This window comes from Egretta garzetta, unplaced genomic scaffold, assembly GCF_000687185.1.
Source record: "Egretta garzetta isolate BGI_Z169 unplaced genomic scaffold, ASM68718v1 scaffold526, whole genome shotgun sequence".
NCBI lineage: Eukaryota > Metazoa > Chordata > Aves > Pelecaniformes > Ardeidae > Egretta > Egretta garzetta.
In genome coordinates this window covers 1,561,947-1,577,691 of record NW_009259967.1, presented here as the reverse complement: position 1 = coordinate 1,577,691, position 15,745 = coordinate 1,561,947, and the positions used below count along the sequence as shown (strand labels likewise).

At 38.7% G+C, this 15,745-nt stretch overlaps 1 protein-coding gene across 1 annotated transcript in view; it reads left to right on the top strand.

Moving 5' to 3' along the window:
• VPS39 (VPS39 subunit of HOPS complex) overlaps positions 1-15,745 on the top strand; it is a 28,357-nt gene that overhangs the window by 1,086 nt on the left and 11,526 nt on the right. The window contains exons 2-15 of the mRNA XM_009640260.2: positions 1,435-1,500; positions 2,825-2,889; positions 3,719-3,761; positions 4,796-4,890; positions 6,126-6,224; positions 6,900-6,992; positions 8,535-8,718; positions 9,194-9,314; positions 9,688-9,808; positions 10,624-10,753; positions 11,932-12,074; positions 12,897-13,040; positions 13,589-13,730; positions 14,019-14,105. Of these exons, the coding sequence (XP_009638555.1) occupies positions 1,435-1,500; positions 2,825-2,889; positions 3,719-3,761; positions 4,796-4,890; positions 6,126-6,224; positions 6,900-6,992; positions 8,535-8,718; positions 9,194-9,314; positions 9,688-9,808; positions 10,624-10,753; positions 11,932-12,074; positions 12,897-13,040; positions 13,589-13,730; positions 14,019-14,105 (1,533 nt within the window). The remainder of the gene's footprint in view (positions 1-1,434; positions 1,501-2,824; positions 2,890-3,718; positions 3,762-4,795; positions 4,891-6,125; positions 6,225-6,899; positions 6,993-8,534; positions 8,719-9,193; positions 9,315-9,687; positions 9,809-10,623; positions 10,754-11,931; positions 12,075-12,896; positions 13,041-13,588; positions 13,731-14,018; positions 14,106-15,745) is intronic.

Below are 15,745 nucleotides of genomic sequence, written 5' to 3'. Positions count from 1 at the left end.
CCCCTGCCGCCCGAAGTCCTGCCCGCCCGGCGGCAGCAGCCCTGCTGTGGAGGGGGCTGCCATGATTCCCAGGGCTGTAGCCGTGCCTCGGCTGGTTTCTTGCTAAAAGCCCTCCCCTGTCTTTTGGGTGAAATTTATCTTGGAAAGCCACTGGTGTGTTCAGGTCTTAGGTTTAGAGTCTGTTCGCCTGTGTTAATGGGAATATGAATGTGGGTTGTATTTTTGGGCATGCTTGACAGTCAAGGCTTTGGTCAGGTGATTGCCCCAGCTGTCGTAATGATGAGGCTTGATAGGGCTTTTCAAAGTGCTTGAGCAGTTTCCATCAGATGTGCTACCATAGCAGAAAATCGGTAATTAAGAAAAACCTCCAGACGCTGTGGAACTGTGACCCCTTTAATCTGTCTAAAGAACGAAATTAGAGCGTGAACAGTAGTGCTGCGTTCAAACATGGGTCGTTTGTGCTAGAGTTACGTGGTAAAGAAGATGTGAGGGTAGTTTATTCCTGCACTAAGGCTTTTATTTCTTTGAAAGCGTTTATTTTGCTGACATAGAAGAAAGCCTAAGCCTGCAGGCATGTGACAGTATGATTGTGTAGAAAGAGGTGTAATTCTGTCTCTACAGCTTTTTTACCAAATAGTGGGGAAAATGGTCTTGCTGGAAACAAGATTTTATTAAAATACAGGCACCTTTGGTAATGAGGAAGTACTAGATCTAGAAAGAAATACTGATGTATGATTCTTTCCTATATGGTCTTCAGCCAGGAGGAAGAATTTCAGCCATATTTTGTGACGCAATAAAGGTTGTCTGCCTTTTGTATGCTATAAATGCTGTAAATAGGCAGTCTGAAACTCTGCCGCAAGGTTTGTGTATAAAAAGGTTCTCTCTTGTACATCTTAAATGGCTGTTGGTTGTCCAAGCAATTGAAATGCCATTGAAGCAAAGTTGCCACTGTCCCTGCAGGCGTAGCTGACTGTTTCAGAGAGTTCTTAGAAAAACTTGACTATTTAAAAAAAAAACAACAACAAACAAACCCACATAGAACTCCATGTTTTTCTTCTTGGCTTTTCTTCCCATTATGTAGCACTGTTCCTCTCTGGGAGATAGTAATGTCTGAAGAATAGTTTATTGCCTCTTTTAATTGCACAAAAGATGCAATGGTTTGTTTCTTTCCCTTTGTATAAACAAGTGGGATGTGATGTCTAGGCTGTGCTCCCTGTTTTACTGCTTGATCTTTGGCTGTCCTCTCCTGAGAATGAAGGCTACTTCTGAGCACTTCCACCAGAGAGGTGATAGGAGATAATGTGCGTAGTTGCCACAGAAAGTCTTCTTTGGCATTTGAAGCAAGTTTCCAAGTGTTCTGATAAATGTAACTTGGGTGGGAAGGGCTGTGTCTTTGCTGAATCTAATTAGGCTCTTTTTCTCCCCATTTTGTAGAGGAATGGCTCCTTGTTGGTACCAAACAAGGGCATCTTCTGCTTTACAGGATCAAGAAAGACATAGGTAAGTTGATTTTAAGAATGGCACAAAAAGTTGATTACGTTATTTTTATTTCCTGCCCTTTAAGACGTGGTAGTGATGTTAACACAAGTATGTTTAATTTCTATTTTCTTCCTACATAGTTTAATGAATATTTGTGTGAGATCTTTGGTGAAAGTGTACATACCGTTTATCAGATGTGCAGGAAAGATAGCAAGTAGTATCAGTCTTTTGTCTGTTTTAAAGACTGGTTTAGATCAGGTCTCCATGTGTTTGAATATATAGTAAGTTGGTGTAATTTTTGTGAATATAGTGTGCACAGCAATGTAATGTGCTAGTTGCCAGAGGTTTGATATTTGTCTTCTGTTAATGAAGGACTGGATTAGTGAAAGAGTTACTATGTTCAGTGGGTCCGTGAGCATCAAGGGATGGGGAAGAGGGATTCCTCCTAATTAGTTCTGTCATGTATTTACTCTTCTCCCTGCCTCTTTGATACTCATAAGTGTTCATAGTCTATTCTGGAGATGCCACAAATAGAACTGTTCTATCTTTGGTTTAGTTAAAATCGATTTTCACTAAACAGATTTGTATTTTGCATTATCTGCTATTATGTAGAAGCTGATGTTATTGAACACAGTAATGTAGTGTAGTGCAAGACGGGAAAGAAAAAAACAAACATCTGTTTCCAAGTTCATCAGCTCTTAGAAAGATGTTCATTTGTAGCTACTTAGATTCTAGAGACTGAATTCAGCTTGCTTTTTCTGAAACTTGTAGGCCGTCTATTCCAACCAGAACATGCTAGTCTTGAGTTGCTAGTGTCTTATCTCACGTGGTAAATTTCTCCCCCTTTTTTGCATCAATGCCAGGAGAGGTTATGTCATCAGAAAGTGTCTGTAAGTCTTTATCCCTAAAACTCCTTTTAAACCCTTGTGGTGTAGTGTTTATTCCTTGTCTACTTTGCAGTGATGTGCTCCCTAGCAATTGAAATTGCTGATATTTGATTGGTGTGGATGAAGTCTTTATGGGTATCTGTATCTCTGGGTTTCAAAATACTTAAATATAATTCTTGTAATCTAAAACTCCAGCATGGCAAAAAATGTAACTATTGATGAAGTCTTCAGATGGGTACAAGAAGTGTAATTTAAATTTTCACCTGACTATGTAGAAGACCTCCTGATGCATTTAGCTATTAAGTAAAAGGTAGCACAGTTATGTTAAAGAGTCATTCCTTTAGTGTTAAGTGGCTAAGTTCGCTTTCATAATTCTTAATCTCTTTGGTTTAAGATGTATTCAGCCATCAATTTAAGGGCAACTTCAGTTTACATACTCTGTCATATCTTTTTGGTAGGTTGCAATAGATTTGAAGTGACGCTAGAGAAATCCAACAAGAACTTCTCAAAAAAGATTCAGCAGGTAGGAAATACTATCTTCTTGATGTGGGGACAGCTTTCCAGTGTTTTTAGCCAAGAAATGAAATATCCGATGTACTTCTGGAATCTCTTCTAAGCTTAACAAAAAATTTCCCTCAAACTGTAGATTCTTCTGGAGGTGGCATAGCCTGGTGTTTTTGCTCACTCGTTCCATAACAGGAGTAAGCTTGGTTTGGTTGTTAAAGCAGAAAGCAAAGAATTGGAACTTGCAGGTTTATTTTTTGCTTTTATGGAAATGCTGTTGTTCACAGTAAATCTTCAGATGCTCTGAGAATGATTGTAAAAATGATAGTAATACCACAACAAACTGTAATATATAATTTGACTCTCGGATAAAATGCTATAGGAATGTGAATGTAATTCCTCTTATTTGGAATTTAGAACTAGAGTAACTGATCATCTACTGCCAGTCTTACTACTGTTTCTTTTTTTTTTTTTTTTTTTTTTTTTGAGAACTTTGGCTCATTGCTCTCTGAGAATCGATATAAGCATTTACCTCAAAGATTATGCAGCTTCTTTCAGCAACACTCTGTGTGTTGTTTAGAAGTACTTCGGTACTAGTAACATACTACTTGTTAGAACATTTTTTTACCAGCTTAGGTTGCAAGCTGTGTGTGCTAGCTTGTAAAAACTGTGTAAGTGAACGGGGTTGCAATAGCTGGAGGAAGGTTGTGCCTTGCTGAAAACAGCTGCCTTGCTGTTTTCATTATTTTGAGAGTATCTAAGATGCATTTTCTTAGACTGTCTATAACCAAGCCTTGTTCAGAGCTTTAGTTTATGACTGGAGTCACTAACAGTATTCTTTCTTTCAGATTCATGTTGTTTCTCAGTTTAAAATTCTGGTCAGTCTATTAGGTAAGTGAAGAGAATGTTTTAATATTTAAGAGCTCTTCTCAGTGCAGTTGCTTGGCTGGATGTGGCACCTTTTCCATACACCTGCATAGTAGTCTAGTTGTTGAAAAGTCATTGCGTAGGACTTAGGCTTTTTCACTTTGCAGAGGAAGCATTATGCAGCATAGATTGAGAAGCAGCTTTGCTTGTCGTAAGCCAGCTTGGAGAACAAGTATAAACACTAAGTTTTGCAATTAAAAATGAAAAAATACATATGTGCACTAAAGTATATGTGTATATATACATGTATATAAATAGTTTGTCTATATTAGCACGTGTATATACACATATATACATACATGCACGTGTATGTGTGCATCGTATGATAGGGGCTAAAACTTCTGTCCAGACTTATTTGATGTGTGAAACTTACCGTTCATGTGTTACGCCAAATTAAGTTTACATGCAGATGGCGATCTTATACCATCTTGTGGAAGATCTAAGTTTTCTTGTCTCTGGCTATATTTGTTTCAGCTTATGATCTTCCTATGTCTTTTTTTGCTTATGTTGCTACTCCTTTCTTTATGATCTCCAAGTCCCGGCTCTTCCAACTCCAGCATGCATAGATTTCTGCTGCCTGCATCCTCGTGCGTACAAAAACTTGACTGCAGCACCCTCCATTTACAACCGTTTGCTTTCTGCTAATTTCAGGAGCCAGTTCAAAATGGTCTTTGTTCACGCAATCTTCCATCATGAACTTGCTCTGCTCTGGCCTGCTTGCTGTCCTTTCCACTCCCACTTCCTCTCCTTGGTTAGCACCTGTTCTCAGTTCCTTCACGTAGTTTTACCAACACTGGTGTTAGTTGTCTTTTCTGCATTTATTGTCTTAGCACTTACTTTTCAGCTTTCGGGGAAATACTCCTTTTCCTTTCTTGCAGCTCTTAGTTTCACAAGTTGTTCTTTTTATGTAAACATTAAATGTGATAACTTATGTGAATCGGCAGTGAGCTCTACATGTATTAAATACTGAATAATAATTGGAATTTTGTTTAAAACAGAAAATAACATTTATGTCCATGACCTGTTGACATTTCAACAAATCACCACGGTTTCCAAGGCAAAAGGTGCTTCTCTCTTCACTTGTGATCTTAAGGTAAGAGGACGAACACAATGGCACAAATATCCTTACTGTTTGTAATAAGGTTAACTTTTTTATATTGCCGTATTTGCTGGTTTGTTAATTTTGTGTTACATGCAAGTTGCTTGGGTACTAGTGCTTCTTGAAGTTAGTATCTACTGGATGTTGAAGCTTTGATTAAGGCAACAATTTTTAATGTAGTCAAGTTATTTTTTCTTCCTGTGCTTCATAAGAGATCTTTTTGTGCCTGTTGTGACTGTAGCCTTTAACCTCCTGATACAAAACCTTAAGGCATTTTTATTGTGTTGTAACTGTCGTCTTTTTTTTGAAAAGTCCCCTTCAATATAAAAGCCTGTCCTTTCCCTTAAATTGCCAGTGTACTAGCTCACAGTGGTTCCCTTCACCAAGAATCTCCATCGCTGTTTTTGTTACATTTTTGTTTCTGTTAAACTGTATTGGCACAAGGAGTCCCATGGCAGTTGTGGTAGATTCAGGCCGTAAAATGGTTCCATACGGTATAGCAATCCTGTGTTCATATGTTGTGGTTTAAGTGACTCATTTCTATCCAAGTGAGATTCTCAGCCTGTCTGTGTCATTCGGAAACCTTATTCATAACCAGAAGATGGCTTAGTGCTCTTTATCACTTTTTATCTCTTTGTCCCATGGGAGCTAGTATTAAATATTTTCTAATAAGTACTTAGAGTTTTTTATGTGTTAAATGTAGTGATGCATTTCAGAGCACCTTTAAATCTGGTCATTACAAAGTGCCTTATTGTTTTGTGTGTACAGACATTTAGATTTGCCAGTATTTCTTGCCAGGAAACTTTTCCAGTAGGCTAGAATATTAAACAGCTATTAATGTTTCTGTCTGTCAGTATATCACATTCTTTGCGTTGTTCCATTTCATCCCTTGTCCTATGCTTCATAGAGTTCAAGCTATTTATCCTAATCTTGAGGGCTGGGCTGATAGCTCTATACTTCTGTTTATGTGTGTGTATCTTTGGTGCTTGTTTATTTATTTATTTTTATTTCCTTGGTGATACAATCCCTACCAAAGTTTGTTTTTAAGTATCCCTTCCCCCTTCCCTCTATGCTTCTTTGTTTAGGGAATGCCCTTCTGGCATGGATGAACAAAGCTGCTCCTCAGCTGACAGCTTTGCTTCGGGCTGAGGATTCTTTTGGCTTTGTATTATCTTGCTTGCCTCTTGGTTTATGAGTGCCTATGAGTTAGGCCTGTCTTATTTTCACAGCAGTCAGATACAGGAGAAGAGGTGCTGAGAATGTGTGTGGCAGTGCGGAAGAAGCTACAACTTTATTTTTGGAAGGACAGAGAGTTCCATGAACTACAGGTGAGTTGTGTTTCTGTAGTCTAGCGTGTGGTTGCTCTTTACTGCTTGCTGTGCGGTCCCTATTACTCAGAGGCGCTGCTGACTTTCAGAGCACTGACTACTGTTGGTTCTGCAGTAGTTTAACAATGAAGTAGCAAATAAAAGTGAAAATATGGGGTTGAAATCACAATTAATGGCATTAGTACAGTTTCATAAATTAAATCAAAGGCTGTGTTCTATATCTTAGCATTCTGGTTGTAGTACACTTGTAAGTCAATGAAATATGTTTAGTGTGCAGCCTCTATAAGCGTATACTTAACAATAACACTATGGAAATGGGTCTACTTCTACCCAAAGTTTTTCCAGTATGTCATTAAATCAGAAGGTAGTTACTGACAACAAGCACAGAGAACTGCACTTGTGAATACCAGAATGATAAAAATAACCAATGGAAATGGGGAGAGAATTTTTCAGCTAGGCTGCTCTTCTAGGAAGTTACCAGCTAATTCAGAGCACACCTCTTTACTGTGCACAAATCTAGCCTTTTAGTTGAATGTTGCCATTCCCTGACCAGCAGAAGTTGGGCTCGTGTGGTGGGGAATATGGTGTCAACAGCAGTGCTGCCTGTTACACTCTGTGTTGACAGATTTGACTTTCTTTTGTCTTGTAACCGCTGTTTTAATCTGTTTTCCTCAGGGGGACTTCAGTGTACCTGATGTACCCAAGTCTATGGCCTGGTGTGAAAACTCCATTTGTGTAGGCTTCAAGAGGGACTATTACCTGATACGGGTAAGACTGGGGTTTGGAATACAGTGTTTAAGAAGATTTGGATAGCAGTAGGTGCTATGGAGGCTGCTTCTGTGTTGAGGGATTTAGCCAACAGATGTTTCTGAAAAACAGCGTCTGGTACTCTTCCTATATGTGGTTTTGAAAAGGGCAGTCTAAGTCTGTCCTTTTAAACTGATGTTTTGTTAGGAAGTGACCTTCTGTTTATCACTGTTGAAACCCGTATTTGAAGCTCTTGCAGAAAAAAGGCATTGGGAAAGATGTATTTTGGTTTGGCAGCGGTCTGTGTAAGCTCAGTTTGTGTTTTATTTAATGTATTAAGAAAGGAGATAGCTCTAAAAGGGAAAAAAGACCAAGACTATTTTCTTATTTGGCAGACAGTGGAGCTTAACTTTTTTTTTGATTCCCTTGATGAACTGTAGTTGTTTCAGTTGGAAAGTATCTAAACTTACTGTCGCCAATTTAGTATTACAGTTTTCACTTATCTTTTATTTGACAGCTATATTTTATTCTCTTTTCTGCCTTTTCAATTGGCTTCTGCTGATACTATAGGAAAATGAGGTGATGAGGGGCACTGCACGTATATATGTATTTGTACATGGGTGGCAACAATCATCTGTAGTCAACAGGAAAACTGCACAGTAATTTTTGCAGTCACATCAAACTGCACTGCTCATAAAAGAAGGGATGCCTTTCTGCAGCCCTTTCCTAGATGTTGATTCCTGCCTTTCAAGTGCCTTTCTAGTAGTTGTGCAGCTGCTCAAGCAACCAGAGTGGGCATTTGCTGTCCAAGTGTCTGCTTTGGGTTGATTCTGATGCTTCATCAACCCCATCCTTGAATGGCTTCATTTCACTAAATAGGCAGCAAAAATACAGATGTTTTTATAGTGTTGTTTTTTGCTGTCTAGCTGTTGATTTGTAAGAATGCTTGAGATGTAATGTGAGGGAAGCAGCAGGAAGGTGTAGCTGGAGTTGAAGGAGGGTTCTCCATTTTGGTGGCAGTGTGGTGTTAGATCGCTCTTTGGTGCGTGGTTTTTGGGTTTGGGTTTTTTTTTCTTTTGGTGGGTTCAGTTCCCTGGGCAGCATGTGGCCACAAGAATGAGTAGCTAGGGCAGGGAAAAAGGCTAGGCAGGTTGCCTGGCTTTTATTTTGTTTTTTATGTGGCAGCGCTCACTCATGCCAGAATAAAACCGTGTTAAAGTTTTGGCCTAAATCAAGTCCTCCGGTTACGTTTGGACACTAACTGATTTTGCTACTGTGCTATAAACTTAAGGAACTATGTGCTCAACTGCTGTTATACTAACAGGAATACATCATATCGGACACAAAAGTATTAATTTTTTATTTTCAAATGTTGTACAGACAAGATAAATGATGATATGCAGAAAATGTCTTTGTTACTCTTAAAAATTGCACTTGTCCTGTTAGTGATTAGTTTGCGTTGTAAATTCCTTGGGGGGGGGTGGGGTTCGCTTTGGTGTTACGCAGCTTTGAAATTAAGGTTATTTTGAAAACCATTTTTTTATATTTTCTTTATTATCCTAGGTGGATGGAAAAGGATCCATCAAAGAACTGTTTCCCACAGGAAAGCAGTTGGAACCATTGGTAGCTCCTGTAGCAGATGGAAAAGTTGCGGTTGGCCAAGATGATTTAACAGTTGTGCTCAATGAAGAAGGGGTCTGTACTCAGAAATGTGCCTTGAATTGGACAGATATTCCTATAGCCATGGGTGAGAATTAGTAGTAATTTTTAAAAATTAGCTTCTTTACTCCATATGTATACGATTTGGAGTGTGACAGTTTCTGAAGTATTTCAAGTTGTACTCTGAGCATGGGAGGTTTCATGAGTATATTTTGATTTCTTCCTCTTCTTTGCTTCTAGTCTGTATGCCTATCTCCTCCTCAGAAAATAGGCATATTGCATATATTTTATAAAGGGACAAGATTTGAAATGGAAGGTAGTGTGTTTAAGCACTATAGTTCTTCTAGTGTCACAGAAATTTCTTATGTTGAAAGATGAAAAAAGAGCCTGGTAGTAGTCTGTTAGCAAATTGCTGTCAGTGCTGGGCATTGAGTTTTGGTTTTAATAAGTAAAAAAGGGACACATTTTGGGGGGGGGAAATTGGAGAAGCCTTTAAGTCATGGCTTGTTTTGAGGCATCCTTCAGAACAATCAACTTATATTTTTCACTTGTTTCACTACTAGAGCACCAGCCTCCTTATATCATTGCTGTTCTGCCAAGATATGTGGAGATCCGCACTTTTGAACCCCGGCTGCTGGTACAGAGCATTGAGCTGCAGAGACCACGTTTCATCACCTCTGGAGGGTATTGATGATAACTGATTATTACTTTTGTTGGGCTGTCTGGGTGTATGGTAGCACTCTGAAACTGGGAGAGGAAGAGCTTTTCCAACTCCCTCAACTTAAGTAGCAGCATTGAAGCAGTCTGTTTTTTATGAACAGATGGGTAGAGGCCATACCTTGAGCAGTAAATAAGAGTTGAGTGTCTTTGGTAGTTTCTGATCACTGGAGATACATTATTCTCCTTTCTGCTTTGCAGTATTGCTCATATTGTCCTGGTATCTGATTGACCTATGTATGTATTAACCAGATTAACCATGTGTGGTTTTATTTGTGTAGGGTATTGCTCCTTTCTCAGTGCTGAAACTTAGTAATGGACCTTTTTGTCTTCCTTACAGTACAAATATTATATATGTGGCAAGTAATCACTTTGTTTGGCGGCTTATTCCGGTGTCCATAGCCACGCAAATCCAGCAGCTTCTGCAGGACAAGCAATTTGAATTGGCTTTGCAGTTGGCAGTAAGTACTCAAAAACCTTTAGGTTTTCAGCGGATGCACTTGTGCAAAAGTACATGAAAAAATGTTTGCCTTCTGCTTGACTGCAGCTAGACCGGAGGGTTTAACCTCCCTACTGTCTGCTTTGCACAAACTGGTAAACTCTAGCCTTTTTTTGACTTAAGTTTTAGTTTTGTGCTGCCATTTCTCATGGTATCTCAACATCTAAACCACAATAGATCAACATCTTGTATGTGAAAGCTGATCTCTTAGCTGTCTAATTGGTTGCTGCCTTTTAGACTTTGAAGTCTTTTGGACTTGAGAGTCTTCAGACTACTTGTAAACAGTTTTGCTTGGAGTTGTGTGTTTTTTGTTTTGTCGAATGACCAGGATTTTTTGTAATTGCCCTCTGTATTACTCCTGAAACCTAATAATTTCTTAGAGCTGCTCAAGCAGTATGTTTAATTGTATTGCTATTACTGTTTTAGGATTTTCTGGTTTCTGGAAACTTCCCTGGAACTACATGAAAATGAATTAATTGCATTTTGTATTGCTAACTTGAGAAAAAATTTTGAAAATGCAAATGAGGGAAGAGGGATTTGCTGTGATAGAGCAAGTATATAACCAGAGGTAGCTTTCAAACTTTCCAGGTTAACTCAGTGACAGAATAAGCATAGCATCAGAGAATCACTATCAGAGGTTTTCACTTTGGAAGTGTTATCCTTTTTCTTCTTCTTACTCGCTTCAAAAGATAATACTCCAGTTATTTCCGTAGAGTGTTTCCTTCTCATTTATGAGGCCCAAGAATTTTTAATGTTCATTAATTTGTATGTGTGTAGGAAATGAAAGATGATTCAGATAGTGAGAAGCAACAGCAAATTCACCACATAAAGAACCTCTTTGCCTTCAACCTCTTCTGCCAGAAGCGCTTTGATGAATCCATGCAAGTTTTTGCCAAGCTTGGTACAGGTAAATGTTTGGGTTGGCGTTGAGATACCTGGGTTAGGAGGGATGAAGTGAAGCTCACAGACTGTTGTGTGGGGCTTTTTGTTTGTTGTCTGTTTTGGTTTTTTTTTAAAATGGGTATATTGTGCAGACCAGTCCCCTGTGAATGGCAAATAGCCCAGGCTGCTATTTAGCTTTGCGGTTTTTTGTGAAACTGGTTACAGTACTTCATTAACTTCAGTCAGTGAGTCAAGTTTAATAATGACTTTGCCCTTTGTGCAGAATATATTTGTATTGTACAGTGCACATAGCATGTATACGGACCCTTGAAGTTGAGGGTTTCAGCAACTGCCAAAAGCCTCCTTGTAGAATGGAGAATAAGATGCATCTGTAGATTTGCTAAATCCTTGGACTCAGACCAAACTGAGGACCCTTAACCCTGTTTCCTGTTTAATGGACCAAGCTACTGAAGCCAAGAAACTTTCTGGGTTTTGGAAGTCAAAATAGTCTCTTATGCTATTCCTCTGGTTCATATTAGGATTATCAGAAGAATACCTGAAGACCGGAATGTACCATAGAATAGTGCTTAAGACAGATACTTTCCTTGGTGACAGCACATCCCTTGTGCATTTACACCTGGCACTTTTGCTTGTTTTGATGACACTTAACATCATACTTGCTTTGGCAAACTACAACAAAAGAAAAGGACTGAGAACTCAAAATACTTTGAATGTAAATTAGAGGGCAGTAATTTTGAATTTGCTTAAACTCCATGAAAATGGGTGCTCATTAGTTACAGGTGGTGCTATTCAATTCTTGTTTAAAAAACACAGTAAGTCTTGTCTTAAAACATTGCTTGTTCCTAGAAGTCCTGTCCTAGTGTCAGAGTTGTTAATGCTGGGATTCTGCAAGAAAAGCAGTAAGGGGATTATAATAATGGCTTGTCCTCCAGGTGTGTCAAGCACACAATTTGGAACTTGTTGTGCTTAGACTTTGAAACAGTCTTTCTCTGGCTTCTTTTGCCTTGTTTTAGCTTCTTTTCTGTAATAAGCAAATTCTGTTATCTGAAACCATGTGGACATACAAATTGACTACAAACAGCTCTGTTGGAAAGCTAAGCTTGGCTGAAAGGTTACGTATGTTTAAGAGTTTGCAAAAATAATGTTTTGAATGGTTACTAATACTAGTTATTTTTTGCTTAGATCCCACTCATGTGATGGGTCTGTATCCTGACCTCCTGCCCACAGATTACAGGAAACAGCTACAGTATCCCAACCCCCTGCCAGGGCTCTCTGGGGCAGAGCTGGAGAAGGCACATTTAGCTCTGATAGACTACCTAACTCAAGTGAGTGCTCCTATATCTGTTTTTAGAGCAGGGTTGTTCAGTTTTAGCATACTTTGCTGGTTAACTTTGTGCAGAAAGCAGTATGCCTACTCCAGCTCTGTCATGCTAGCGTTAAATGGGCTGTCTTCATGGTTGGAACTGGAAGATGTGAGGTGCCCCACAGGTATGTGGGAGACATCACATGTGACTTTTGTGAGGGTTAGACAAAATTTAGTCACGGACCAGATCTGAACATGAGTCCAGTATTTTATTTCTAGTAGTCTTCTGAAGAGGGCTTGAGCTCTTGATCTTTTGTTTTTCTTTGGAGACTATTGTGGAGGGCACTCTATCCAGGAAACACATCAAAAGCATGCATTGAAAGGTAGAACAGGAGGTAGTGGGTACTGCGACTTTATTTTGTTGTAACTGGCATCTGAATTGTTCTGTTGCCATTCTTACTAGACTAAAAGGAAGCTTGTGTCTGAAGAAGGATAATTTTTGCGTCTAGTCATTCAAAATCTAAACTGTTCTCCAAATGCTTTAAATGTCTCCTGACTTCTCTAAAATGTTTTTGTTCAGCTTAACAGAGTTCCCTTCTGTTTTCTCGAGACTCTGGACATCTTGCAAAACTATAAATTTGCAAAACAAATGTATCCACCTGAATGTGTTTGGAAAGGTGATATGTTGAATAGTTAATAACAATAAAAATTATTTAGGAAACGATTGAAACAAGTTACGAAATTGGTTGAGTTTAGTCTTTTTATTTGGTGGATTATAATTGCTAAGGTGGGATGGAGAAATCCATGGCATTTTCCTGTTAAAATTCCATTTTATGTCCTGCAGAAAAGAAGTCAGCTGGTAAAAAAGCTGAATGATTCTGACCATCAGTCCAGTACCTCACCGCTCATGGAAGGAACACCCACAATCAAATCTAAGAAGAAGCTGTTACAAATCATCGATACCACCCTGTTAAAGTGTTACCTTCATGTGAGTTTCTGCCTGACCTAGGGGCTTTTCCTTTACCATGCAATCTCTGTTGGAATTTAAGGCTGAAACATTTGAGAAGGAGGATAAGGAGCTACTTCAGAAATTATCACACAACTGTCTGTCTTCAGTCTAAAAATCATCTGTGAAACTTTGGTGTTAGCTAGTTTGCTCACTGGTGAGGAAGTAGTTTCATGGAAAAAAAAGATCTGTCTGTTTCTGGTCTCTGCCTCTGTCAAAAGAACGTGGCCTTGCCTGTGTATATTGAAGTTCTGATGAATGCTTCTTGTGTTGCCTTGTACTGTTAAATGCAGGAGACTATGATCTTTGCTGTCAATGATGTTTTTCAAGTTGACCTCTAATCTGGAATGGAGGGAATAGCTCTGATATATTTTCTTTCTGTCCCAACAAATTAGGGGAATAAAGACTGTCCTTAATCTAAGATGTTAAACTGTCACTTCTTAGACTTTTTCTTTTCTTGTGGTGCAACTCATGTTGTGTACTATAAGCTTAGGAGATGCATGTGTTGAAGTGCTCCTTTTTGCTTGCAGACAAATGTAGCACTGGTGGCACCGTTGCTACGTCTGGAGAACAATCACTGCCATATTGAGGAGAGCGAGCATGTGCTAAAGAAGGCACACAAATATAGTGAGCTGATAATATTGTATGAGAAGAAAGGTCTGCATGAGAAAGGTAGGTATGAGGTTGGGATGGGGAGAGGAGAAGGGATAGGAGCATGCATTCCTAGTATTAAGTTTTAACTTGTCTTCAGTGCATAGGCACTATTCTGAAGAGACTTTGTTTCTGGGTCTGTCTTGTGATTAAATCGGTCTTTGTTCCCGTTACCTGTTTGGGCTCTGTGTTTAAAACAAAACTTATTTTTGTCTCTGGTAGCAGAACCGGAAGAAAGCACTTTTTTGTGGTTCCAGTTGGAATGATACTTGTGGTTACAAGGAACGAACTTCTTTGTTTTTCTGAAAGCATTACAGGTACTGGTGGATCAGTCAAAGAAAGCCAACTCACCTTTGAAGGGTCATGAGAGGACGGTGCAATATCTGCAGCATTTGGGTGAGTGTGAAGGAGAGCATTGTTTTTGTGAATGTTTTACTCTTTTTGGGCTTAGCGGTTATTCTACGGTTCCGCAACTTGTTAGACACTTAACAAGCTAAAGGGTATCCTTGTCGTCTTGTCTGGTTTCTTGCATAATGCAAACTTCAAGGATTAGTTCATGAGGGTCTCATTGAAACTCGACTTTCTTACTGGAAAACATTCCTTATTTTTGATAAAAATTTCCTTTGGTAGAAAATATGCCATAGTATATTGAATTTTTCTTCCAGTGATGATTTGGCATCACTGACAAAAGGAAAGTCTAACTTGTGGGTTAGGCCTTTCAGCTGAAAATCTAACTTCCAGTTGCTGGGTCTTGTGGTATCTTTCCTGAGATGAAGAATCCTATATAAAGTTTTTGTTTTCTGTGTATAAGTAGATATAGGTTGTGACCTAACAGTTGTAGTTGCTGGTCACAGCATCATGGTAGGAACTTGCTTCATTGACTATTCATTGTGAACTCTTAAGTCCTTTTTTGGTTTTGCTACTTTTGAGAATAGTCCCCTCCCATCCAGTAATATTTCTAAATGCACAACTCTAAAATGTATCACACTACTAGTTTAGAACAGAGTAGTTTATGAGGAAAATACCTTTGTTCATCTCCTAGTCTTACACTGCTGGCAAAGTTTTATTTCCTCCCTGCCCCCCATTACTTCTTTTAAGTACTCCTGTTGGCTTCTCTTAGCAGTGTGCTTATTCAATGATACATTACTTACAATGACATTGAGACCCTTCCTGTTTGTGCCATGTATCTCTTACACTTCTCGTTCATTGGTGTCATTTGGTACTGTCACTCGTCTTAGAGAAGTGTAGGTATGTTATATTCAGTGTACAGCTTTACAAAACAAACTTCTAATCTGATTTAAAAAAAAAAAAAATCTCGATTGGTCTTTGCCAACTGTTATTTGTTTTACCTGAGACTGATGATGCTGAAGACCTATAATTATCCAAGTTGTCTGGAATACTTTTCTAACATCTTGGCAGCTTGCTAGATTTCTTTTAGTCTTCTAGAGCTTCTCTGATTTTTCAGGAGGTCCTGAAAAATCAGTTTTCCTGTATGCTTCTTGCTAAGTCCTTTAAAATTGATAAACAATATTTGGGTCTGTTCACTTCAGAGTAGTGAAATACAGTGGAAACAATCTAGAAAGCTGACTATTGCTAATAAATGGAATGATTTTTGCTAGTGTCACTTGCAGCTTCCCCACCAAGTAAATAGCAGAAATGTAATACCCTGTCTGTTTTTAACTCCACTACCCATTCTGCCTTGATTAATTGATAAATCATTTCTGGTAGTCCTTAAATAACATGATAAAAGCATTTCAGATTATGGGTTTTCTCCAGATTTTTCCCTCTGCTTCCCCTTTGGTGAGGCTTCTGTAGTTATGAGCTTCTAATGAAAGTAATAATGAATTATCTTTTTTAATTTAAAAAAAAATTGTGGGATGTATCTTGAGTTGCTTTCACTTCTATTCTGAAGGAAGTTGCTTTCACTTCTATTCTTTAGTCATCTCTTGTCTATAGGTTTTTGGGCTTTTAATGAATGTCATTACATAGCTCTCAGGTAATTACAGAAAATTTTATCCAGGCTTGTAGCTGTGGTC